Source organism: Rhinolophus ferrumequinum, chromosome 9 (assembly GCF_004115265.2).
Source record: "Rhinolophus ferrumequinum isolate MPI-CBG mRhiFer1 chromosome 9, mRhiFer1_v1.p, whole genome shotgun sequence".
Classification (NCBI taxonomy): domain Eukaryota; kingdom Metazoa; phylum Chordata; class Mammalia; order Chiroptera; family Rhinolophidae; genus Rhinolophus; species Rhinolophus ferrumequinum.
Window position 1 is genome coordinate 27,223,821 of NC_046292.1, and position 24,222 is coordinate 27,248,042.

The 24,222-nt window shown below is 38.9% G+C and overlaps 3 protein-coding genes and 1 long non-coding RNA gene across 5 annotated transcripts in view; 1 reads left to right on the forward strand and 3 right to left on the reverse strand.

Moving 5' to 3' along the window:
• Positions 1–24,222, forward strand: part of LOC117027480 (uncharacterized) — a 30,684-nt gene that overhangs the window by 1,005 nt on the left and 5,457 nt on the right. The window contains exon 2 of the long non-coding RNA XR_004423930.1: positions 21,011–21,103. This is a non-coding gene — a long non-coding RNA (uncharacterized LOC117027480). The remainder of the gene's footprint in view (positions 1–21,010; positions 21,104–24,222) is intronic.
• On the reverse strand, positions 1,391–8,600 carry MYCBP (MYC binding protein). The gene is made up of 5 exons (XM_033115300.1): positions 8,451–8,600; positions 8,183–8,255; positions 4,618–4,666; positions 4,247–4,376; positions 1,391–3,152 (listed from the first exon to the last, which is right to left on the reverse strand). Exons 1-5 carry the CDS (start codon positions 8,532–8,534, stop codon positions 3,108–3,110), a joined length of 381 nt encoding a protein of 126 aa, XP_032971191.1. The 5' UTR covers positions 8,535–8,600; the 3' UTR covers positions 1,391–3,107.
• Positions 9,684–12,110, reverse strand: GJA9 (gap junction protein alpha 9). Its single transcript, XM_033115295.1, is given in 4 exon segments — positions 9,684–10,824; positions 10,827–11,652; positions 11,654–11,795; positions 11,798–12,110. Coding segments are annotated over 4 exon segments (1,551 nt in total). The 5' UTR covers positions 12,099–12,110; the 3' UTR covers positions 9,684–10,542.
• The window catches only part of RHBDL2 (rhomboid like 2), a 45,931-nt gene continuing 36,491 nt past the window's right edge, over positions 14,783–24,222 (reverse strand). Inside the window, exons 6-8 of one of the 2 annotated variants that reach the window (XM_033115297.1) lie at positions 22,963–23,023; positions 18,943–19,004; positions 14,783–18,130 (exon numbers count right to left, since the gene is read on the reverse strand). In XM_033115297.1, the coding sequence (XP_032971188.1) occupies positions 17,951–18,130; positions 18,943–19,004; positions 22,963–23,023 (303 nt within the window). In that variant the 3' untranslated portion in view covers positions 14,783–17,950. The remainder of the gene's footprint in view (positions 18,131–18,942; positions 19,005–22,962; positions 23,024–24,222) is intronic. The other variant, XM_033115299.1, reaches the window with a different exon arrangement.

The window sequence follows — 24,222 nt, forward strand, 5'->3', positions numbered from 1 at the left end:
AGTGCAACTTCTTGCCTATAGAGGATCTACTCTACAGCATCTCTAATAGACATGTAGCATACACTTCAATAGTTTTAAAAGGAAGAGAGCTCACTACCTCAAAAGGCAGCCAATTCCACTGTGATAGAACTTTGTTTAAAACAAAGTCTATTCTTCAGGCCAAAAATCACACTCCCTGGAGCTTAAAAAGGAATGAAACAGGAGTAGTCTTCATCTCTTTAATGACAGACCTAGATTGCAGTCTTCATTACCCACTGTCTTCTCTGCTCCACATTAAACACACTCAGTTCCTTCAACTGTTCCTTCTAAGGTGATGTCCAGCAGAATGTTAATGACAGAAATGTTCTACATCAGTATTGGTCATTATAGCAGCCTACATGGAATGAGCACTTGAAATGTTGCTAGTGTGACTGAGGAACTGAATTTTGGATTTTACTTAATTTTAATGGCCAGGCTTTATATTGTCAAATGCCCTCTCCCTATTGGTCACTCTCCTTTATATATGTATGCATTTGAGTTTGTCAGCATCCATCAAATCCCTGGTGTCTACAATGCAATACTAACCAATACAGCTTTCAGGATGACTGTTTAGCACCTGGACAATGTTTCTATTAATGCTTTCCAAAATGGAATTTTTTTGTTTTATTATCCATAGAGTATAAGTAGTTCCCACTGATAGTTAACTAGAACTAGTACTCTGTCAGCAGTCCTAGTGCCTAAACTTGTATAACTGCATTTTTTAACCTAAATATAACACTTAATATTTCAGCTTTTTTATTTAGGCCCAGAAGTTCGGGTATTCCCAAGTTGTTAAGCATTTTCAAGCATGTGTCAATAGCCTATCAACCAGCCCTTCCAACTTTGTGGCACTTACAGATTTGGCATCACTACCATCTGACCCATATGTAGTCTTTTACAATTTGCAAGATACTTTTCATCCATTATATTTGATTTGTTCCTTACAAAACCTTGTGAGGTAGGCAAGCTATGAAATCGGCACTTTATAGATGTTAGCTGAAGCACAGCAGGAACTGAATGGATGGGATCTTTTTTCTACTCCATTGAGCCTCTTCTTGTATACTGTCTTCATCCAAGACCTTGACAGAATGTTGAAGAAGACTCCAGAGGCCAGGCTGACCATAAATTCTTAAAGAGCACTGACTGGTATAGCAATTTAGCAGGTCAGTTCCACCAAAAAGTGTGATTATCCAACCCATGGGTTGCCATTCTGTCTGAAAGGATGGTACAAGAGACAGTCACCTGACTACATAAATATTAATAGTAGTCCTATGGGAAAAATGCAAATGAGGATTGGCTACCAGAAAAGTTATACTTGTCTGTATACACAAAGGGACTGTCATACCAACTGCTTAAAGAAGCCAAGTCTCCCTCTCTTCCAAAACCCCTATGGGGCCATATTTTATTATTCTTTTGACTTTTCGCACATCCTATCCCACAATGTAATTGCTTATATACATGTCTCATAACTAACTTCAAGTCATTCATCTTTATAACACCCAGTACTCAGTACACTGCTGTCTATGTAGGAGGCACCCAAATTGGTAAAATATAAACCAATATTCAAGTGAATGTTCTTCCAACAGTATCTGGCCCCCCTCCAAAAACAAACTTGTGACTAAAAGAGACCCAGACCATCACCATATTCCTGCCAATATGACTGATTAAAATGCCCTTAAAATTGGCTCAGTGACAGTTTCCAGCAGGTGCCGAGACTTTTGCTAGTTAAACCAGCTTTCAATGGATTGTTTTTCCTCTGTGTTTTGACCGAAAAATAAAGACAGGTTCTCTAACAATCTGGATAAGATGCATGAAATAGGACTACTTAATAATGTTAGTCAATCGGTAAGGAAAATAAATGATTTAGAAAACAAAACATCTGTTTGTAGGTGTTCTAAAAGGAAGGAAAAAGGACTAACAAACAAGAATATAGTGCTTTACCATTTACAAATCTTTCACATACATTCCATTTGACCCTCACAACAACCCTGTGAGGTAGGCAGCACAGATATTCTTCTCATTTAACAGATGAGGAAAGTGAATCTCAGAGCAGTTAACTAATGTGCCCAAGGTTCTACAGTTAGTAAATAATTTGCATTAATATCAGTCTTTGGCCTAAAAATTCAGCACCCAACTTCCCCTCATGCTTGCCCTACCTACTTCACAGGGATAATGAAGATAAAATGACTTCAAGGCTATAAAAATACTTTGAGGAAAAAAGCACTATATAATTATACCCGCAAACTATAATTTTCCACGATATATGGCTCATTCCCTTTCTCATCCCAACTTGTGTGTGAACCCAGAATTTTATATTGCCTCTGTTCTGTGCTCAACTAAGCAACTAATACAGCGGAAAGTGTGATCCTGTTTAAAGTTATATAAATTACAATCAGGGTAACTGCTATTACAGCAAATTGAAAATCAACACAGAAAGGCCAATGTGCAAGTAGGCCCACTGAAGCACAGAGCAAGCAAGGCAACATTATCAGATAGGGCATGATTGCATAGAAGGAAAACATGGTATCAGAGTTCAAACTGGCACACACACGGTTATCTAAGGCAAAGTGGTGGCAAAGAAGAATTATTTGTCCCACATGATATAAAAAAGCAAAAGATTCATGGGAACCCATCCACGCAGAAGCATCTGTCACACAGATCTCTCCACCTGCCCACAGAGAATATGAACAGTATGATCTACATTTTAAAGCATGACTGTACCTGTGCTCATATCCTGAACTAAACCAAGAAACAGCTCCATGCTAACCTTCCTTGGCTAAAATACAACCAGTACCATCATGCCTAGTCAGACTAAAAAACAATGTCTTTTAAGGTAATGAATTAGATGGCTGTGTTTAGAATTTTTTCAGCGTTCATTTTGGATTCTCCTGCTTTTAAGACTCAAAAAGGTTATATTGAGTTTTTATTGGTGATTCTAAGTATACGTGTTTATAACAGTTAAAGTGTAATAGGTGAATTAAACATATTAAAAGAGTTCTATAGCATCTGTTCAGAAAAGATTATATACTATACAAACTATTCAAGTCATACAAAACCATTTTTCAGTGTCTTTTCAACTGAGAAGAATCCTATTCAGCACGCTTCTCCTCCTGAGGTGGTTCATACTGAGCAAGCTATAGGGCAAAGACAGAGGAGTTTAGGTGAATTTTAATTCTATATTGGGTAAAAAATTTAATGGTAACAAAACGAGTCAACTATTACTCAATTTTTGTCAGTAAGTTCGTATTAATATCCTACCCTTTTATAACCATTCAATGATTTAAGATTTAATACAAGCAAACCTAATGAAGGCTCTTTTTACATAAACTTTTACTATCACTAGGAAGCTAAGATTTAATTACAATTCATGGCTACACTGCTGAAGTACTTGACACGCAATAATCTGTATCTTCCCAAAGATGCTGTGGCTTATAGTAAAGAACTTTCTTCCCCTCCACCAAAAGTTTACTGAACTTTTTCCTAAAAAGTTGAGAAAAAGAATTACATGACATGAATCTAGCAGTCAATGAAGAGCTGCTAATGTCTTTGACTTACAAGATGCCCAAGAGTTAACTGGCATTTGCACACTATGGAATCTTGGTAATTTAAGGTACTGCATTTTCTTTTATGTTAAGTTGTGGAAGAGCACTAGGCTAAGATTTGAGTTGTTCCATTTAGCTATCAGAGTTGTTGAGAAGATAAAACACATCATGAGAAAGGCCTAGGGTAATGTAAAATGCATTGTGTGATTAAGAGTGTGGTAAAACCTCAAAGACTTAGAGTTGACTAATTTGAAATTTATGAAAATTCTCAGAGGAGTTTAAACAAAGGAAAAACTTCAGCACTGGACAAAATTAAGTGCAAGCAAAATTTACAGAGGTACATTAACACATGACAGGGCCTCCACATTATGACTAGCAATGGCCCTTTACTGACCTACTTACATCAATTGCTTAAGACTCAGAAATCTCCATTTACTTTTATAAGCAGCGTTAACCAATATTCTCTTTTTGTTGATGCAGGTTCCTAAGAAACTCTTGACCACACTTGGCTGTCCTATTTATAATTTATCTGTGGCTTTCTAAAAAGGGCATCCATTCAGCCTTGCAATTAACTGAGATAACTATTCACCTTCCTCCCTCCCCTACTGTCCATTTTAGTGAGGTTTTGATCATATCATCACTAAAGGTAAAATTATTTTTAACATGAATTCTTTTTAAAAATTTACCTTTGTTTTCAGTTTTTTATTTTCTTCTACAATAGCTTCATATTTCTCTTTCATTTCTGCCAATTCTAGGCGAAGCAGCTCTATTTCTGGATTTTCTGGGGTAGCAGCTCCTAAGTGATGCTTTAAAAAACTAATATTAAAGTTAAGAATTTACTTGAGCTGAATGAAACTAATGAAATGGCCCAGAGTAGCATCAATAGCTCTGATCAGAGTCACCCCACCCTACACCCATATTTCCCCAGAGATCATCATCCAAAAACTCAAAGGAAAGTAACTTTGTCAATAATCAAAAGTATTTTAAACGTTATTATCTATGTGATCAGAGTTCCAAAAATAAGGCCTTTTTCTGACTTGAAAGATGAAAAGGATACTCCAAAGCACTATTAGGTTTCTCTGGTTCTTCATATAAGGCTACCAATACTGCAAATCAAAAAGCAAAAAAAGCAACAATTAAAGTCTTAAATTTGAATGGCTGAAATTGTATTCCATAACCCGGTATATATGCGTATTAAGTGCCTATTATATGCCAAGCACATTGCTAGGACTGTCCATACTATGGTGAACAAGACAGACATGGTCCCTGCTCTCAATGAATTTACAGTCTAGTGCAAAAGCAAGGAACTAGATAAAAAAGAGTACAAAGGGATAGTACAGGACAATGCGTCTTGGGAGCACTTTGGAAGATCACCTAACTCAGCCTAAGGGCACCAGGGAAGGCTTCCTAAAGGAAGGGAAGTAAGACCTGAGACTGAGGTGGTGAGGGTTGCAGATGGGAAGGGCAGGAGGCAACCGAACAACATATTGAGGAACTGAAATTCAAGTGTGGCTAGATGGAGTTGTGAACCATGTGGCACGAGTATCCACTGTCAGTGATTTACTGAAGAAGTTGGAAAGGTGGTGGGGGCAGACAAGGGAGGATCCTGCAAGTTCAGCTGGACTCTGATCCTAAGAACAAAAGACACATAAACATTTTCAGCAGGAGAGTGACAGCATCACTCTTGACTGCTGTGTGGAAAATCAACAAGTGGGACCAGAATAAAGGCAGGAAGAACAGTTAAGAGGCTAATACGGTAATCACACGTTGAAAAAAATAAGACACCTGCACTAGAGTGATAGAGGGGTGGAAATAAGGCAGATAAATTTGAGAAAAATTTAGGAGAGAACCAATGTGGCTATGGTAATTACTGGAAAACTGAATTCAAAATGTTCTTCAAGAATGTAGTTTCATACACAACATGCTAAGTAACCACCAACCAAAAACTTTACCAGTAATCAACATGCTCAAATCAATATTAAAATATTTTAGTGATTTCACATCCAATAGCTCATGTCAGCACTACCTTGCTCACCTTTTATTGAACAAATTCCTCCTAGGATTTACTACTCAGATAAAAATCTCTCTAAACCAATGGTTAACTTTTTTGTGCATGGAACCCTTTGAAAAATCTGATAAAAGCCAAAGATATGTAACTACACATAACAAATGTGCATATCTAGACCCCAAGGTAAGAACTCCTGTCGTAAACCAACTTACATGCTTCCCTTTTATTTTTTAGTTTTAATAACTCATCAAAATAATATAGACAGTATGTAAAAACTCAAATGGGCAGCTACTTTTAACAACTTAAATTGAGTTCTGATAGTTACTCTTCATCTCTAAATACACTTACAAAACTATTTTTCTGAGAAAATGTTTACACCACTACTACCCTCACTTCTCCCCCTTTTCAATGTTACAGTACCCTTTAATTCCTGTACTTACTACCTTTTTCTTTAAATTATATGCTCAAACTTGTTTCTTCCGTTAATTTCCACTGATCTCTATTGAATCCTAATTTTATAAGACATGAATACTCTTATCTTTTCTTCCTCTTCTTCCCCCATCCCATTTCTTTCCATTTTTAAATTTCTGTCAGTGGTGCTTAAAAGTTTGATAATCACAGAACATAATGTAAATGTCAAGTTTCCTGTGTTTTTCTATAGATGGAATATACTTCCTTTTAATCAGACAAGAAAAACTCTATACCCAATGTTCCCCTTTTTGCCTTAGCAGCCAGGATTTTTAGAGGTTGATACAGTGCTCAAAATAACTAAAATACTTCTTCTTCCAAATGACTTATCATCTTTATCTTTAGACATCCAGTCTTACAGTGTTTTAATGTTAGAAGCAGTTTCAAATCCTCTTGGAAATAAGCTAGATAAAAATTATAAATTAAATCTATGTAAAGTACCTATGTTTGAAGCTGAAAGTCAAATTTTAAATAGATCACATCAGTAGATAGTATGTTGTTTAGTAAACTGGAAATCTAGGGACGTTGAGGGTTAGATACCAGTAGATAGGAGCAAGGAAAAAGAAACCTCCAGTGGTTTCCAATCTCTCATGAAGTTAAATCCATATATGGCTACAAGGCTGTACATCTTCAGTTACCTCCCACAAGGGTCACTTTTCTGCCCTTTACCATTCTTTCACTCACTCCATCTGGCCATTCTGGCCTCCTTACACTTCCTGGAACTCTTGACATCACATACTATTTCATTCAGGTCTCTGCTTAAATGTTACTTAAGAGCCGCCTTCTCCCCACCTATCCCCCATAAAAAAATGGCATACCCATCTTTATCCCCTATACTCTTTATCCCCTACTTTGCTGTTTTTATTCATAACACTACTGGCTGACACTATGTATTTATTAACTGTCTCCCCCAACTGTGAAATAAGCTCATTTAAAGATGGGATTTTTTTTTTTCCACTCCTGTATCCCCAGTGCCTAGAACAGAGACCTGAATAAAATGGTTGATTAAATGAAAGAAATGAACTTGTGGAGTTTTTTTGAGGGGAGAGGGTCGATGAGATTCTAAGTCTCTGTGACACTTCCAGAAACAACAAAGCTCGGCGCTTTCATAGAGCAGTCCTTTAATGTTTACTGAAACTTATTTGCAAAGAGATAGGGAAACCATTACTTAAACCCAAAGTAAGTAGCAATTCAAAATTACCAGCCCATGCTTGGGAATTCAAAGCCCTGCTTTCTGCTAAGACGCCAGAATTAGTTCTCCCACAGTTTTCTCCTAACCTTCTCTTCTGGCCAAAGAGCAGTTACCAAATTATTTCCCAAGACACTGTTCTTCTCATGTGGACCCAGGTCCTCATCCCTGCCAGCTCTTCTACACCCTTGAAAGCCCCAGCCAATGAGTGATATGTAACAGGCATTCAAATCAACTCTTGAGCTAATGAAATAAGCAGTGCCCCAACTATCTCTTGGAACCCTCCAACTTCAAGCACCTTACTTAGATCTGAACCCTGGAGGAAGAGACACGGTGTGACAGCTTCCATTTTAAAAAATGAAAACAATATAACCATTTTGATGTGCCCTCAAGTTCCTTAAACTGTAATTCTACTTGAATTATGAAATCTGCACAAAGTAGGAATTGATATGGACTATGAAACCAGGGTTGAAGAGCCACAGCCTAAAAGACTATGAATCGCCTACTGTGGGGATTAGGCTCACTTAGCTACTTCATAGCGCACTTTCAAATCGGTAAATTTTCCCACTTGCCCTTTGTTCGAGGTTAAACGTTTCTTAACAGGAGTTTGAAGACTCCGCAGAAACTGTAAAGCGGGCGGAATTGGATCTCAGTGTCTTTAGCAAACATGCCCACTGCGGCTGCTCGAGGCTAAGCAACGGAAGTTGGAGAGACTTTGCAACAGCTGCAACAGTTTCAATCCCGGCCCGGAGAGTGGTAGCGTGAGCGAGGCTACCCAACCCGGGCGGTGTCCGGCAACTAAGCGTGTGCTGATCCCCGCCGAACCCCGAGGCCCACCTCGCTGGACCCCGGACGGGTCGCACCACTACGCCCTCCATTCCCACGCCACAGCTTCTCGGGCGCAGCCCCGAGGAGCACGACGAGGACACGAGGAAACATCTCCTAGCCCATGCTCACCCTTGGTCAGCGTGTCCAGCACCCCCGACTTCTCCAAGTACCTCCGGAACTGCTCGCGCTTCGAGTCGGCGGCCTGAGAAGACACGGCGGGTCAGTGGCCGAAACCCGGGGGCCGGGGAAGGAAGAAGGCGCTGGGAGTCCGGCAAACCCCGCCTCCGCCTCGCTACCTCAGGCCCCCAAACCTGCGCGCGCGCCCCCAATCCCACCCGGAGCCGACCAGCGGCTAGCTACCGCCCGCACGCCCCCAGCCACGCCGCGCCCCCCTCACTTTGTAATGGGCCATAGTGACAGCGGCAGCGGCGTCGCTGGCGCCGGAGACCGTGGCTGGCGGGCTCTGAGCAGCACTGCTCATGTGCGGAAGGCCGCGCGCGCCTGCGCACTTGCGAACCACGGTCCGGGATGGCCGGGGTGTGGCCTGTTTTCATGGCGACCAGGACGCTCTGGATGTCCAATAGTGAGCTGAGCCGAGGGAGGTTGCGTAAGCCCGCCCATCTGGCTATCCGAGCCTCACCTCTCTTTCCTCTTCCGGTCGCTGCCGGATTAGTTTGCTAGTGGAGAGGCGAGGTTTCGATAACTCGAGACAAGTGTCCAGGTGGGGCCAAAGATGGGCGTGGCGCCCAGCGACCGGGCCCGCGGAGCCCAGGAGCACTAGGACTACTGCCCGGGGGAAGGAAGCCGTAACACCGGTAGTGGGCGAATCCGTCTCAACTGGGACCTCGGAAGCTGTGGTAACATATGTGCTGGCTTCTTGGCTCTCATGCTGAAAAAATACCCAGACTGACGCAAGGCGACCCTTGGATTTCCAATGGCTTGAGGAGTGTGTTTAGAATCGTATGTTTCGGTTCTAGCTTTTACGTTTTGAGTTTTACTTGTTTCGTGGCCGACTTGATGTGGGCCTCTGTAGCGTGAACAGTGACGTGCTAATAATAGCTAGCACTATTGAGTGCTTACTGTGTACCAGGTACTGTATTAAACACGTTTATTATTTTAATCATACTATACCTGTGGGGTAGGTATTGTTAGTAAAGTGGCGAGATTAGATGACCAGTTGTCAAGCCAAGACTCCAATTTGGGCACCAAATTCACCATGCTATAAACTGGTCAAAGAAAGTCACCAATCTTTTTAAGATTTTGTTTACTAGGTAACATTATGATTATACACAAGACACATCAGATTGCAGTCTATAAGGGAACTAAGTCAAGTCCCAAGAGCAAACAAAATTTAACCGGTGTACAGAAATAAAAGATCAGTAACTAAAAGGAGGGATTATATACATTAAAAACAATCTGCTAATGATACAGGATAGTTAGCATGTCCCTGGGTAGACAGGGAGGTCCCTGGTGGAATAAACAAAGACAGCCATATCCTAAAACTCCAGGTTTTGAAATCACTCCTTTGCTCCAGGACATAATGTAACAAGACCTTAAGATTAATCATAAAATTCCTTTTGGCCTGACAAATGGAGCAGATCTGATAGATAAGAGTGGGTTACTTTGCTAATTCCTTTAGAATGGGCAAGCAGAACAAACCTGGTAGACGAATTTCATTAGAAAGCGCCAGTTCCCTTCAAACAGTTACCTTCTTCGAACAGCTCCCCTTCCCCTAACAGACAAGGGAAGGGGAAGGTATAAAAGTTTAGTTTTTTAACCCACGTTTAAATGTCTAAATTCTGGTTTCTTTATCACAACTTTTGAGCATTTTCAGAAATTTTCAGTAATATAATTATGAATATTTATGAAATTCTTATACTTTGCTAGGGAAGGGAAGGTATAAAAGTAAGAGCTTTTGCCTCAGTCAGGGACCATCCCCATTCGGGACTCCCCACCCACTTGGGACTCCCCTCCCACTCGGGATCTTTGACTCTTTGCTTTCAATACACTATCCTCTTTTTAAAACTCTTTGCCTCTCCTGGGTCCGTGTTTCTATTCTTTGGTCTCAGGAGACACGATCCCGGCCTACACCCAGAAACTGCCGGCAGACCCAACATCATCTACATTGTGTGGGGACTCACAGGAAAATATTCCTCCAGCACTAAGGCTGCTGTCCCGTCAAGGAACATCCTGGTTCCAATCCATTTAGCCTACATTCTGAACATATGATTTGTCCAAAATCAGTTTTCACAAATTCTGAAGGGAGCCGGTGAAAAACTAATCCTGATTTGGTAACTCTATGTCTTTGATTTTAAAACTAACCCTTCACAATTCAGAATTTGAGCTGTTTTCCCTTTTATGAAATGAGTTTGTAGTTGTCTGCCTTAGCGGCTGGTCTTTAGAGCTGCCCTTATCTGTTTTGTCTATGCTCCGCCCACCGCTAGGCTACTTCTGTAATATATGCAGAATGTCTGAAATCCAACAGCTGTTCAGATCTGAAGGTCAGTGGGAGCCTGCCTACTAATGAGGTTGTTTGTCAATAACACTAAATGATTTGGTGGACAAGCGGTAGGATTATTGCAGGTTCTGACCAACTCAGATCCATAGGACAAGTCTCCCGAAGAATTAGGAGTGTCTGGAATGTCAGCTGGTTGAAAATCTCCTTGTAAAGGAGAAAGTGTTCTGATTGTGCCCTCTCTGAACTGGCCCTTGAGTTTACCTTTAGGAAGTGACGCCCAGTTTTCATCTTCTATAGAGGGACTCCATGTAGCACAAAGCCACGAAGCCACGTCGGTTTCACAGTGCAGTTAGCTGGCAGGGAGAAAGCTGTTTGGGGTGACTGCCCCATGTGGTTGTTCAGATCTACAGTAAAACCTGGAATAGAACAGTGACCTCTAAAGTACTGGTTCCTTTTGCTGTTGTTTGCCATCAATTTCACTTTTTTTCCCCTTAACTGGTTACCATTAACTTCTTTTCCAAATACTTTATGAGTGTCTTCAATAGTACTTGAGCTGATGTGTTGAATATGACTACAGGTAGTACTAAGTATGCACATCTCATTAGAAAGCACAGTTTCCTGTTCTTCCAGAATGCATTTCTCATGATTTCCATTGTGATTGTCAGGATATGCCTGAAATGCAGATGACTTTAAACTCGGGTACACTGCTGCGTGTGTTTGCTTTTCCACTAACAGATTATAAGCAGGTGCAGAAGACAGTCGCTTCAGTGAATTTGCAGATGTGCTCTGATATTTGGCAAGATTTTGCTTTGACTTATTCACATAGAATTCATTATGCTCATCCTTCAATTTATATTGTCCCCAAAGCTCTCTTTTAATCTTTTTAAAGCCTAGATGGAAAATTTCTAGAACATTTAAGAAAAGTGAAACAGTGGCTATGGATTGCATAAATAATAGGAATATTGTCTTTTCTGTTGGTTTTGAGACAAAGCAATCAATTATATTTGGACATGGGTGGCCATGGCATTTAAATAGAGGCTTTAAATGAAATCCATATAAAAGATACTGTCCAATCATGAACCCAATTTCAACTACTGAGTGAGCTAAAATGTGTATCACATAAGCGCAAAGCAAGGTTCCCGAGTGGAGCTTTATTTAGTTTCCTTTGCTCCAGCTGATAAAGTTCTTGCTCTAATAACCTCCGATTTCCAGACATTTCAAACTCTACCCTCTCCAGTTCTCCGCTCAGTTGAGCTTTCTCCCTCTTCCTCTCTTTCTCCAGAGCCTCAGTCCGTACAAAGCATGACCCATGTAGACCAGGGAGGGTGAAGACACAAATACCACCTGCAGAACCCAGTATCTAATGAGGGAGATAGGAAAGGCCTGATCATAGCATACATTTCTGCATCCAGGTTGTTCTGTATTACAGATGAATCCGGACTGCTCATCATTCCAGACATTTTCAGCTGCTATACCCAGAACAAGCATTCGAAATATGAACAGGATGGTGAGCCAGACCTTTCCAGTCATGGTGGAGTGGATGTGAACTTCTTCCAGAATGCCTCCAAGGAAATTCCAGTCCCCCATGTTTATTTTGTCGCCCACCTTAGGTCTGAACCCCATCAACTAGAAGGCAGATAAATTCTTCTATTCTGACAGGCGTGCTATATCTTAAAGCAAACCTATGGCCAAAATATGAACAAAGCATCACTCTTTCAGTGTGCTGGTTGCTTTACTTTTTCCCTAGAGTTGTGATAATCTCTTACCAAGAATAAGATGTCAGAAGCTTAAAAATCACTTCTGTTTAGACCTCAATGCAATGAAAAAAACAAAAACATGATACCTGGGGAGGGATGTATGTAAACTCTATGAAGAATAGAACTGTAGGATTCCCTATAAGAAAGGAGTTTTCTTAGCTGAAGTTTGTTGTTTTGTTTTTTTAAACTCAGAGCTTTTGGAGAGGTTCCTAAAAACTATTGATTTGCTCTTACAAACCTATTTATTAAGATTATTTTTATATAAAAGTTATAACCAAATTCAATGATTTTAAAATCTCATTTATACACAAAGAAAAATGAATGCGTTTCATTTCATAATTCAGTAAGATACAGCATTTAATGAAACCAGAGGAAACATCTGGCTCTTGCTATAGGAATTCAGATTAGTTTTTTAACCCACATTTGAATGTCTAAATTCTGGTTTCTTTATGACAACTTTTGAGCATTTTCAGAAATCATTTCAGTAATATAATTATGAATATTTATGAAGTTCTTAACTTTGCTATGAAAAATATTGTAGTTTTTTTTTTTTAGTATTAAAATCTACTGATATATTTTAGTTCTTACTCTATTTCATCCCTATCATTTATACAGCCTGCCTCCTACAAATTAAAAGGTGCCATTAGGAGGCTTAGACAAACAGTGGTTCCAAAGCCGGTTTAAAATAATTTTTTATTGCCCAGGATATTTTTTTCTTATGACTTGTGATGTTTTTCTTGTTTTGTTTTGTTTTAACAGGACTTTATTGGGGAATAGTGTGTACTTCCAGGGCTTTTTTCCAAGTGAAGTTGTTGTCCTTTTAATCTTAGTTGTGGAGGGTGCCGTTCAGCTTCAAGTTGTTGTCCTTTTCAGTCTTAGTTGTGGAGGGCAAAGCTCAGCTCCAGGTCCAGTTGCCATTGTCAGTTGCAGGGGGTGCAGCCCACCATCCCTTGTGGGAGTGGAACCAGCAACCTTGTGGTTGAGAGGATGCACTCCAACCAACTGAGCCATCTGGGAGCTCAGTGGCAGCTCAGCTCAAGGTGCCATACTCAATCTTAGTTGCAGGGAGCGGAGCCCACAATCCCTTGTGGGAGTCGAGGAATCAAACGGGCAACCTTGTGGTTGAGAGCCCACTGGCCTATGTGGGAAACGAACTGGCAGCCTTCGGCATTAGGAGCAGGGAGCTCCAACCGCCTGAGCCACCAGGCCAGCCCTTGTTTTCTTTTTTAATAACTATACATTCAAGCTTAGGGAAGCTTACCTTTGTCTTGAAAGACAAAACAATGAAGCTTTTATGTGATTTGTTAAACTGATCTTGTTTTAAGAGAGAGATGGTAGTTATCTTGCAAGAGTAAAATTTATGCCATGAATGATGCAGGTCTAAGTCTAAAAGGAGACTTAGGTGGTACTAAAAGGAGACAATAGCATTGTTGACAAAATTATCTACTGATGGCATTTGCAGAAAAGAAGCCCTTGCAAATTTCTAAACAACAGTAAACTCTGTTAGGCAATTCTAAAGTGTCTTACAGGCCAAAAAGGGAATGAGGTTAGTAAAATGCCTCAACAGAGTTTGAATGAAATACTAAATTTGAGATTTACTGGAGCTTGGATATGTAAAAATAGGTTGCAAGTTGGTTTATGCTTACAGTGGTCTAAAGTTCCCATAAACTGCTGTGACAATACACCACTTCACAGGTCACACACTTTTCCAGGAGCTTTCTTTCCTTCTACTGTAAATTTTTATCATAAAATGAACTCCAAAAATTCTCAACTATCTTGTACTACCAGGATGTTATTAGATATTACTTAGAAATAAATGGAACATTGGTGTGGTGGTGGTGTTAGAGAAATTTTCGTTCTAACAGTTTTTGACCTATTTAAGACATGTAGCTTGCAGTTGTGGAGGAAGCAATGGGGCAAGTTATAATTTATATGCTTGGATTATCAGCCAGTAGGTTTTATATTAAGGTTGATATCCTGGGATATCTAAGAGGAAATATATCCCCAAAAAAAGGAAAAAAATAATAAACGTATTCATTCACTTTCATTTAAAATATAAATGTCCTGTAGAAAGGGAAATGTTACACAATCAAACAACATACAGGGATACTACAGCTACAAGATACGTACACCACAAAAATCCTATGAGGTAGGTATGTTGCTTCCCTATTTTACAGTGAGAAAACTGAGCACACCTTAAATTACCCAAGGACACACAACTAGAACTGGCATTCAAATTCAATCAATGTGGCTTTAAAGACAGCTCTTGTGTTACTAAACTGTTATTTTTTCCTCATTAAGCATTTTTGAAATTTGCATGAAAGAGATATTAAGAAGTCATGTTTTCTCTTAAAAGTTTAATTATTTAAATAGTGATAGTTTTGATTTTTTAAATAACTGGTTCTAGAGTATGTTTTAAAGCTTTATATAGTTAAAAAGACTTGCAGAAGCATCAACCTTCTAAAATTTAGTTGTATTCCTGAGATAGAGAAAATGTCTACTTGATTTGACTATGTTGGCAATAATATACTCTTAGACCCAACAATCCAAAGCACTTTAAAGTGTAAGCACATATTATTCATGATAGTAATCACAATTATCAATACATGACTATATTGTACATAATAAGTAATAGTACATCCAGAGTATGGTACTATGCCAACTGTAGAAATAATAAATATATGCTGATATAAAAAGACATTTGATATATTGTTTCAGTGACATTCAGGTTATAAAATAGAGTAGTATGGCCCCATTATTGTAAATTCACTTATATGTAGAGATGCATACAAAAAAGCCTAGAAGGATAGTCATCAAAATGTTAACTGACGGGGGGATGGCCTTTGGACAGGAGTCCACCATCCTCCCAGAATGCTGGCATTTTAAATAAACCTGCTTTTCATTCCACCAAAAAAAAAAAAGAAAAAAAAAGTTAACTGATTATCTCTGGGTATTGTCACACTTGACTTAATTTTTATGTATCTGAGCATTTTACTTTTCTATCACAAAAAGAAATAAAAGATTTTTTTTTCCTTAAAGGGCATAGTATTTCCTGAAAGAAGCAGCAGTATTATTTCACTACAGATCTTAGGTTCTAAAGCTTTCATAGCAAATGATGTGACTACTAGTACTGTCCACAGATACAGTACTATAAAATTCAAAAGCAAAAGATAAAAACATTTTAAATGACTCTTAATTAGCTAAAACATAGAGATTAGCACAAACCTTTCTTAGTTTAGATAAATCTGAAGCAAATCATGCTTAAAAGAAGTTATACCACGGCCATCTTCAACTTTGTTTTCTGAGTTTGTCCCTTGGCAGGCAGGTGTAGAGCAGATTTGATTCAGTTTCATGTAGTGAATGGGTGAGCCATCAGATAAAATCCATTTCCCATTCAGCTCTTTCTTGCTTCTGAAACAGCGCTGTCCAAAAACCTTTTTGCAATGATGTTGAAATAGACTCTGTCTGCACAGTCCAATAAGGTAGCTGCTAGCCAGCCACAAGTAGCTATTAAGCACTCGCAATGTGGCTTGTATAACGAGGAACTGAGTTTTTACTTAATTTTAATTAAAATTTACAGACCTACCTGTGCCTGGTGGCTACTTTATTGGACAGCACAGATGAAGATTACTTGCAATATTTCCAATCATAGCACAATTTAGAAGGTTAAAGTTATGAGGCCCAAAGTAAGCCAAATAAATGGTTCCTCTTTCATAAACAGATGTCAAATTTAAAACACCAGGAGATGTTTGTGTGCTTTTTTTTAATGGTAGTTTTGCCTACTGGGGAACCCAATAAGATAATCAGTCTTTGGTCATGTGAACAGTGTTTCTAGTACCAAAAAAATCTTTCTGACTAGACAATAACTTCTTAGTCATCATCTTAATAATCAATGAGTCACGTCCGATTTCATAGTTAGATGAATCCTGTTGCTCTGTCTAGTTTTCTATTATTAACATTTATATTATTCTTTAGGGCATTAAATGTCTCCTCAGAGCTAGTGACCTGGTAGATTGGCCATGGCAGATGAATATTTCCTCATCTGCCAACTAATAGCTACTTTTCAGATTAAATACAAACATTTCATCAGGGGAAATTTATAGTACATATACACACATATACATTCGTATTTGTATAGTTTGTATTACATAAATTACATATGTGTAGTATACATTATTAATAAACTTTAAAAACACTAAACCTCATTAGTAGTCAGAGAAATACAATTAAAATGAAGTATTTTTTAACTATCAAAATGCCAGTTTTTCAAAGATTTATGATACCTGGTTTGGGCAAAGTTATGAGAAAACTGTTACTGTCATATACTGTAAGAATATAAATGCATACAGCTATTTGTTTTAATGTGTATAAAGTCCACTGATGTTAACTCACAGTGACAGGGATAAAGGAAAATACTTTAATGGTTCAAAAAATAATGCTGAAAGCTCTTTACAAAAGACTGAATGCAAAAGTAAAAAGCGTACATACCAGTAGTTGTTTATAAAAGGAGTTTTAAACATGTTTACTTTCTATGCATTTTTTAATTTAAGTTATAGTAAATTAATAAGCATATCAAATTTTTTAAAAGGCAGTTTAAACTTATCAAAATTAACATAACATTTCTGTTTCTAGATGCTTGAAATATTCATTCATTCAGCAACACATACTCAAAGACACACTGAACTTTCACATAGCATTGTTAGTAGTAACATAAAGTCAGCAACGACTTAATGTCCACTAGAGGAATGGTTAGATAAACTACAGTACATCTTTATCATTCAACAACTCAGAGAATAAAGATCTCTATCTCTGTTTAGTAACAGAGAAAGATCTCTACATCACATTATAAAGCAAGGTACAGAACAATATATGACATATGACCTCATATATCCTGGACATAGTGTGTACTAGAAAGCCAGTTGCAGGTTCCTTGGGATCCTAGAGAAGCTATTAGAATCTTAAACTAGAAGTCCAGAGAATTCTGTCTTCTCCTATAAGGTATTTCATCTCCTATAAAGTATTCCTGGTGCACCCACAGAAATGTTTATTTCTATACTCCATGATACTCTTTCAGTATTGAAAGACAAGTATTGTTAGACCAGAAGGGGAGGAGAGTATGGGCTTTCAAAGTGATTACCAATCTTTATGTTTTGCCCCCTCTTAGAGAAGTTACTTGAATTTTTAAGAATATTCATGTCCTCTCTAAGATACAGAGTAATAGCCACCTTTCTGGGTTGTTAAATAGATTAGCAATAGTGTATATAAAGCACTTCAGTGATCTATCTACTCAGTGATCGAAAGTGATTATCAATAGTCTGACACAGGTATGAAAAGTTTTTATCAGCTATCAAGCAATTTCTACAATGTAGCCTCCAAGGAGAGCAAGTCTCTTTTAGAGGGTACATACATGCACACCATATGTCTGGCGAAGACCCAGTCTTTGCTTTTTATTGCCCTTCCCTTTTCTCTTTTCCTCTTCCCTCCCCATGCTTTTAGAAGCACCTTGCCTAAACCCCGCATCCTTTTGTTAGCAGTCTGAAACTGATGACTTCAGTGGTGTTTTGTCTTCTTTTTAAAATTGTTAGCATTAGCTGGGACCACTCTGTTTCTTTATAAAGTTCTTCACAGTGTTTTTTTTTTCCCAGATGGCTTTTTTAATAACTGATTTCTATTAGGAGCAGGTCAGTTTGCTGGGGATAGGAAAATATTGAAAAACACAGCAAATACAACACAAGCTAAATAACCTGCAATTGCTATCCAAAACCGTGGGTCTTTCAGCAGTGCCTTATCAAAGCAGCTAAACACAGTGTAACCAATGGACATTCCAGCAAATCCACCTGCAATGTGAGCTGTAAAAGACACCTTGGGGAAAAAAAGGGGGGGAAATGGAAATAAGAAGAAAATGCTAATTACATATTTCAGTTGCATCTCTCTTACTAAACAACAAATACCATCACAATCACACAAGAGTCTTAAAGGTTTGAAGAACAAGGAGATCAGGCAAGACACACAAAACTGCATGTGCATAAAAAGATGTTCTAAAACGTGCAAAGCTAAAAAATGTCATTTCACCAACTCTGAGTACACAAGACAGAGCCATTGTTTCTCATTCTTGTTCGTCATCATATTTTGGATGGTTTTCTATTTTGGTTGTTTTTTTTTTACATAGTACCAACCAAGAGAACAGAGTTGGGTTGCATGAGGGATCTCTACAGGAGCATAATCTGATCCCATATAAAATGTTAGAATGAAAGCACAGATAAATACAACACACGCAAATTCTCAAACCACAAACTGCCAAATTCAAAGACGAATTTCAACAAAATGAAATCTTTGTCAGTTTTCTTTATATTATAAATTCATCTGGACCCAAAGTGGCATTGCTGTTTTCCAATGTTTTATATTTTCTGTGGGTTGTGAAATCCCTTCTCTCCTGTTCTGGAATAGCTGGCAGTATAGTATGGCAGGTGTAGACTAGTAGAGCCAGTGGTCAGGGCCATGAGAGTTAAGTGAATAGGACAATCCAAAAGTCTGATTTCCTCAGGAATTTTCTTCCAAATGGAAATTTGATTGCCCTAAATCACAGAATTGTGGCCCCTATTTAATGACCATTTTTAGTTATTGATATGATAGGTAAACAAATTTTCATTAAAAAGATAATAAGCCAAACTCACCGGTGACCCATTTGCAGGGACAAAGAACCGTCTGTAGAGAGCGAATCCCATGTCAGACACAACTAGAAGGAAAAACAACCTGATAAAGCCCCAAGGTCTCCACAACAGTGCACCAAATGTGTTTGGTTTCCCTCTAATAGCAGTAGCAGTTAACATGTATTAGACCAAATTCTTTGCCAGGTGCTTTCCATATAAGAGCTTTACATGTATTAACCTTGTATCATTAATCCTCTCAATGATCTTATGAAATCGGTACTATCGTCCCATTTTGCAGATTTATTCACCCAACAAATATTTATTATCTTCTATGTTCCAGGCACTCTTCCAGGCAAAGTACAAACTGCAATGAACAGATCACGTACCGGTAGCCCTGTCTCAAAGCTGACTTGTCTAGTTTGCTAAAATATAAGGTGTGAAATATAAGTAAAATATAAGGTGTGTCAAATGGTGCTAAGTGCTATAGAGAGATACAGAGAGAGGAAGGAGAATGGGGGACGCTGGGAGTAGGGTGTGATTTTTAATAGAGTCAGGGAGGCTCTCACTGAGAATATGATGGCGGTAAGGGAGCAAGCCATGCTGAAGAGTCTTCCAGGCAGAGAGGAGAACAAGCACAAAGTCCCTAGGGCAGGAATGTGCCTGTTCTGCTTGAGGAATCCCAAAGCAGCTGATGTGGCTGGGTAGGTAGTTTACAAAATGCAGTTCCTCCCAAGAGCAGCAGTGGCAGCATCACCTGGGAACTTATTAGAAATTAAACGTCTCAGGCCCACCCCAGACTTACTGAATCAGAAACTCTGAAGGTGAAGCTCAGTCTGTGTTTTAACAAGACTTCAGGTGATTCTGGACTACCGTTAGGGATAAAGTGACAGGTGATGAGCAGGGGACAGACCACGGAGGGGCCTTATGGGTTACTATAAGGACTTTACCTTTTATTTTAAGTGACAGGGGGCCTTTGAAAGCTTTTGAGCACAGGCGTGACATGATCTAACTTACGTTTTTAAAATACCATCCTGACCGCTATATAGGGAATAGATAATATGGGAGCAAGGACAGGTGCCGGGAGACCAGCCAGGTTACTGCTACTACAGCATCCAAGTGAGGAATGATGGTGGCATTTTATACATAAAGAAAGCAAAACACTGAGGTTAATAATTACTTGCCCAAGGCCACACAGCTTAGAGGCAGGGGCAGGATTTGAACCTTAAAAAGTCTGGCTCCACTCTCATCCACCACACTAACTGCCTCTAATTACCATCATGAGTACTTAAGATGGGCCAGGAAAGGGAATGAGTCCACATTCTCCAACAGAGCAGTGAGAGCCAGAACTTAGACATTCTTCGAATAAGTCAGATCTGTGCTGTGAAAGGAGCCTGTGGGTTTCTTGACTTAGAAGGACTCCCGTGCAGCACTTGGAAACATCTTGTGCAGCTGTCACATTCCATACCCATCCCCCAATTACCTGTGCTCTGCTTAGTGAGCCACTGTGACCTAGGAGATGGAAAGACCTAGTCCTTGCCTTTGGGAAAATAGCATCAGGACCACGTGTCCTGGCTACTTTCCTTTTCAGTACTACTATATTGACGTTGAAGTCACTGGGCGGGAATTGAGGTCGAGGAAGTAATCAATATTAATTTAATTGGAAATGACTATTACACAAAGTTCTGGGAAAATGTGGCTGTATGGTATTTTCAATCATTTGCATGTTCTGGTCCAGTGTAAATAACAGAGAGATGGAACTACAAAAGTATAAGAAAACCCCTGCCAGAGAACAGGGCTGACTTACTGGAAACAGTTACTCTGATCTAGTCTTTCAAGGTAGGAGGCCACCTCTCAAAAAGTCTTTGTCATGTCAATATCTCCATTTCTCTCTGATCTTGCCCACTTCCAACACCACTGCCTGGCTCTTTGTGCTTCCTAGGGGAGTTTGTTTCTTAAATTGCTGCAGTCTCTAATCTGAGACATGTCTTCCCACCTGAAAAGACCTTCTTCCAATAAACTGAATCATTGTCCTCACTAAAAACTTGACACTCATTTTAAAGAAGTTGACTTTATATGGATTTTTTTTTTTCAGGATGAAAATGTGAGATTTCCTTAACGTTTTCCAAAGGGGAATCTCAGTTGCTTCATTAGAAAACACATCCAAACAAATAAATGCTTAATGAAGGTAAGTCCTTACGCCCAAATAATTTTTACATCTATATATCTTTATATCTACACAGTTTCCCAAAAAACATGTTTAAAATTAAAATGTATTTATATTGTATTTAATCTGGTGTGTGTTGTAACTGTTCTTATTTTCAATAGTAGGTAAACCAGGCCAAAGAATTTTTAGAAATGACGTGGGCCAGGAAGTGGGAAGGGTTGATGGTTAGCGTGTGTGTCCTACCTCTGTTCGAAGGTTACAATAAAAGCACATCATTCAGTGGCTTTATTACTTACCTTAAGAATGACATAATGTTACATAAACTGTCTTTGAAGAAACCCTGTGCACGAGGAAAGGGTTTTTACTCCAACATTGAAGAATATTAAGAGTATAAAAACAATTTCCCCATCAAGGGTTTGAGGCTTATTTTATAATCAGTTATTCATAATTACCCAAGAGAAGCAGATTGAAGACCCAGATAACTTGTGTAACAACATTTTTCAGTCAAAGGACTTGTTTGTCCCTTGGTTCTGGTTGTGACACTGAACAACTCAGGCGGCAGCTCTACTCCCACAGCATTTCTCCTACGTAACTAACTCCCAGCCATTTCCTCTCCTTTCTGGGCTGACAACTTTCCCTCACTTCTTGGATTTCTTTCTTTCCTTTTTTTTCTTTTTTAAGTGTGTTTTTCCAGGACCCATCAGCTCCAAGTCAAGTAGTTGTTTCAATCTAGTTGTTGAGGGCGCAGCTCACAGTGGCCCATGTGGGGATCGAACCATCAACCTTGTTGTTAAGAGCACTGCTCTCTAACCAACTGAGCTAACTATCCACCCCTTGGATTTCTTATATAGAAGAAAAAAAAATTACATAGAGTATGGTACAGACTATAAACAAGTCACTCATTTTCTCTCGAGATGAAATATTGTTTTTACAGTTAAACTGTTTACAAACTAAATTTAATCTTTCCTCAGAAGTAGTTGTCCCTGTTCAGTGTTGCTAATTGAACTCTTGATACCAATTAGCAGAATCATTTTTTATCATGTGAACAGCCAAAGTCTTCGGCTTTATCAAGTGTCATCTCTGTCTCGACCTTCAAGTCTGACCTCAGAGTCTGACCCCAGCGTCTGTCCTTCTCCCCACATCCTCCGTGTGGATACAGCTTGAGCTGGAGCAGCACAGGAAACACAAGATACTGGCACTACCTTTGCTCGTTTTCTTCCCCATGTGGCCTGCCACCACCCAAAAATCTACCCTGACTTTTAAACTCAATTAAAATTCCATCTCATCTCTAGATTGAACACTCTTCCTAAACTCCTCTAGCATGTCATTCTCTATGGTAAGTGTTGGAGCTATCAAAAGCCATATTAGTCATCTTCTAGTTCCCTGACCTCTCATTTCCTTCTCCTCCAGTCCCATCTTCAATCCTCAGCCACCACTCCATGCATATATCCTAGATCAGTTTTTTTTTAATCTGGAAATTTAGAAATTGAGAAAGAAAATAGATTATAACATTGGTTTTCAAGCTTTCCCTTTCCAGAAAAAATCATATAGAAACCAATGTATGAATAAGAAAAACCCAGTATATAAAACATAAATGAAGCTTTTGTGGTTGAAGTGGACGGAGTGCCTAGAGCTCTACTCTTTTGACTTCCCCAACTTCAGAAAAAAATTAAAAGGAAAAACATGTTACTGAGGTACACCTAAGGACCACCCATGAGGGTCTGTGAAAACCCCTCCTTTTTCTGCTTAGGGCTCTGGAGCTGACAATTTTCTGACTCTAGGCTAGCAATCACCCTAGATTTAGTGTTTAGGAAACTGAGACCTTCTGAAGGTTGAACCAGTAAAATTGAAGATGTGAAGTGTTCACAAAACAAACTTACTTATAAGGATGATGATCAGTAGTCTGACAATTCCAAAGGCTGGGATCATTTCTCGAAAATTCTTGTAAAGAGATAAATAATAACAAGATAAGCTATCTATTGGCAAATGAAACCCCCCACCATATGGTGTTTCCCCGAAAATAAGACCTAGCCGGGCAATCAGCTCTAATGTGTCTTTTGGAGCAAAAATTAATATAAGACCCGGTCTTATTTTACTATAATATAAGACCGTGTCTTATATAATATAATGTAAGACTTGGTCATATCATATAATATAATAAAATATAATATAATATAAGACCCAGTCTTATATCTTATTATATCTTATAATAATCTTACAATATCTTATAATAAGATATAAGACCGGGTATTATATTAATTTTTGCTCCAAAAGACGCATTAGAGAGGGTGGACGGGTGGCTCGGTTGCTTAGAGCACGAGCTCTGGGCATCAGGGCTGCCAGTTCGATTCCCACGTGGGCCAGCGAGCTGCGCCCTCACAACTAGAATGAAGTCAATGAGCTGCTGCTTAACTCCCACATGGCTCAGTTGGTTGGAGCGCGTCCTCTCAACCACAAGGTTGCTGGTTCCACTCCCACAAGGGATGGTGGGCTGTACCCTCTGCAACTAACAACGGCAACTGGACCTGGAGCTGAGCTGTGCCCTCCACAACTAAGACTGAAAGGACAACAACTTGACTTGGAAAAGTCCTGGAAGTGCACACTGTTCCCCAATATAGTCCTATTCCCCTTCCCCAATAAAATCTTTAAAAAAAAAAAAAGACGCATTAGAGCTGATTGCCCAAGTAGGTCTTATTTTCGGGGAAATACGTTACTCTCCTCATCTGCTTTTTCATTTAAAATACAGTTTGAGTATCAGATATTTGCAGAACAAAGGACTGGTGTAATAGCTGTTTTCAAATGTATTTGGAGAGTACTACGCTGGTGAACTTTGGAGAACAAAATGAAACATGACATTTAATTCCATGATATAAACTAGGCACAATTTTATGATAGAAAATAATCTAAATATAAGTAATATAAAATCAACACTTAAGATGAAAGAAAGAGAGAGAGAGAGAGAGAGAGAGAGAGAGAGAGAGAAAGATAAACGCTGTCAAACTAAGTCTGATGAAATAGTTCCAAGTTTTTTTGGTTAATATTCATTTGATACTTCTTTATCCTCTTTCTGGGTAGGAGTTAGGAAAGACTTAACTAAAATTTGAGTATTATCTTATTTTTTTAAGATAATTTCAAAAAAA

What these genes read in the sequence shown, in the direction of transcription:
- MYCBP (XM_033115300.1), bottom strand. Translation starts at nt 8,534, where the DNA reads ATGAGCAGTGCTGCTCAGAGCCCGCCAGCCACGGTCTCCGGCGCCAGC. An exon ending in TCACTATGGCCCATTACAAA is followed by an intron (nt 8,256 to 8,450) that starts GTGAGGGGGGCG and finishes GTGTCTTCTCAG; the next exon opens with GCCGCCGACTCGAAGCGCGA. An exon ending in ATAAAAAACTGAAAACAAAG is followed by an intron (nt 3,153 to 4,246) that starts GTAAATTTTTAA and finishes TTTGCCCTATAG; the next exon opens with CTTGCTCAGTATGAACCACC.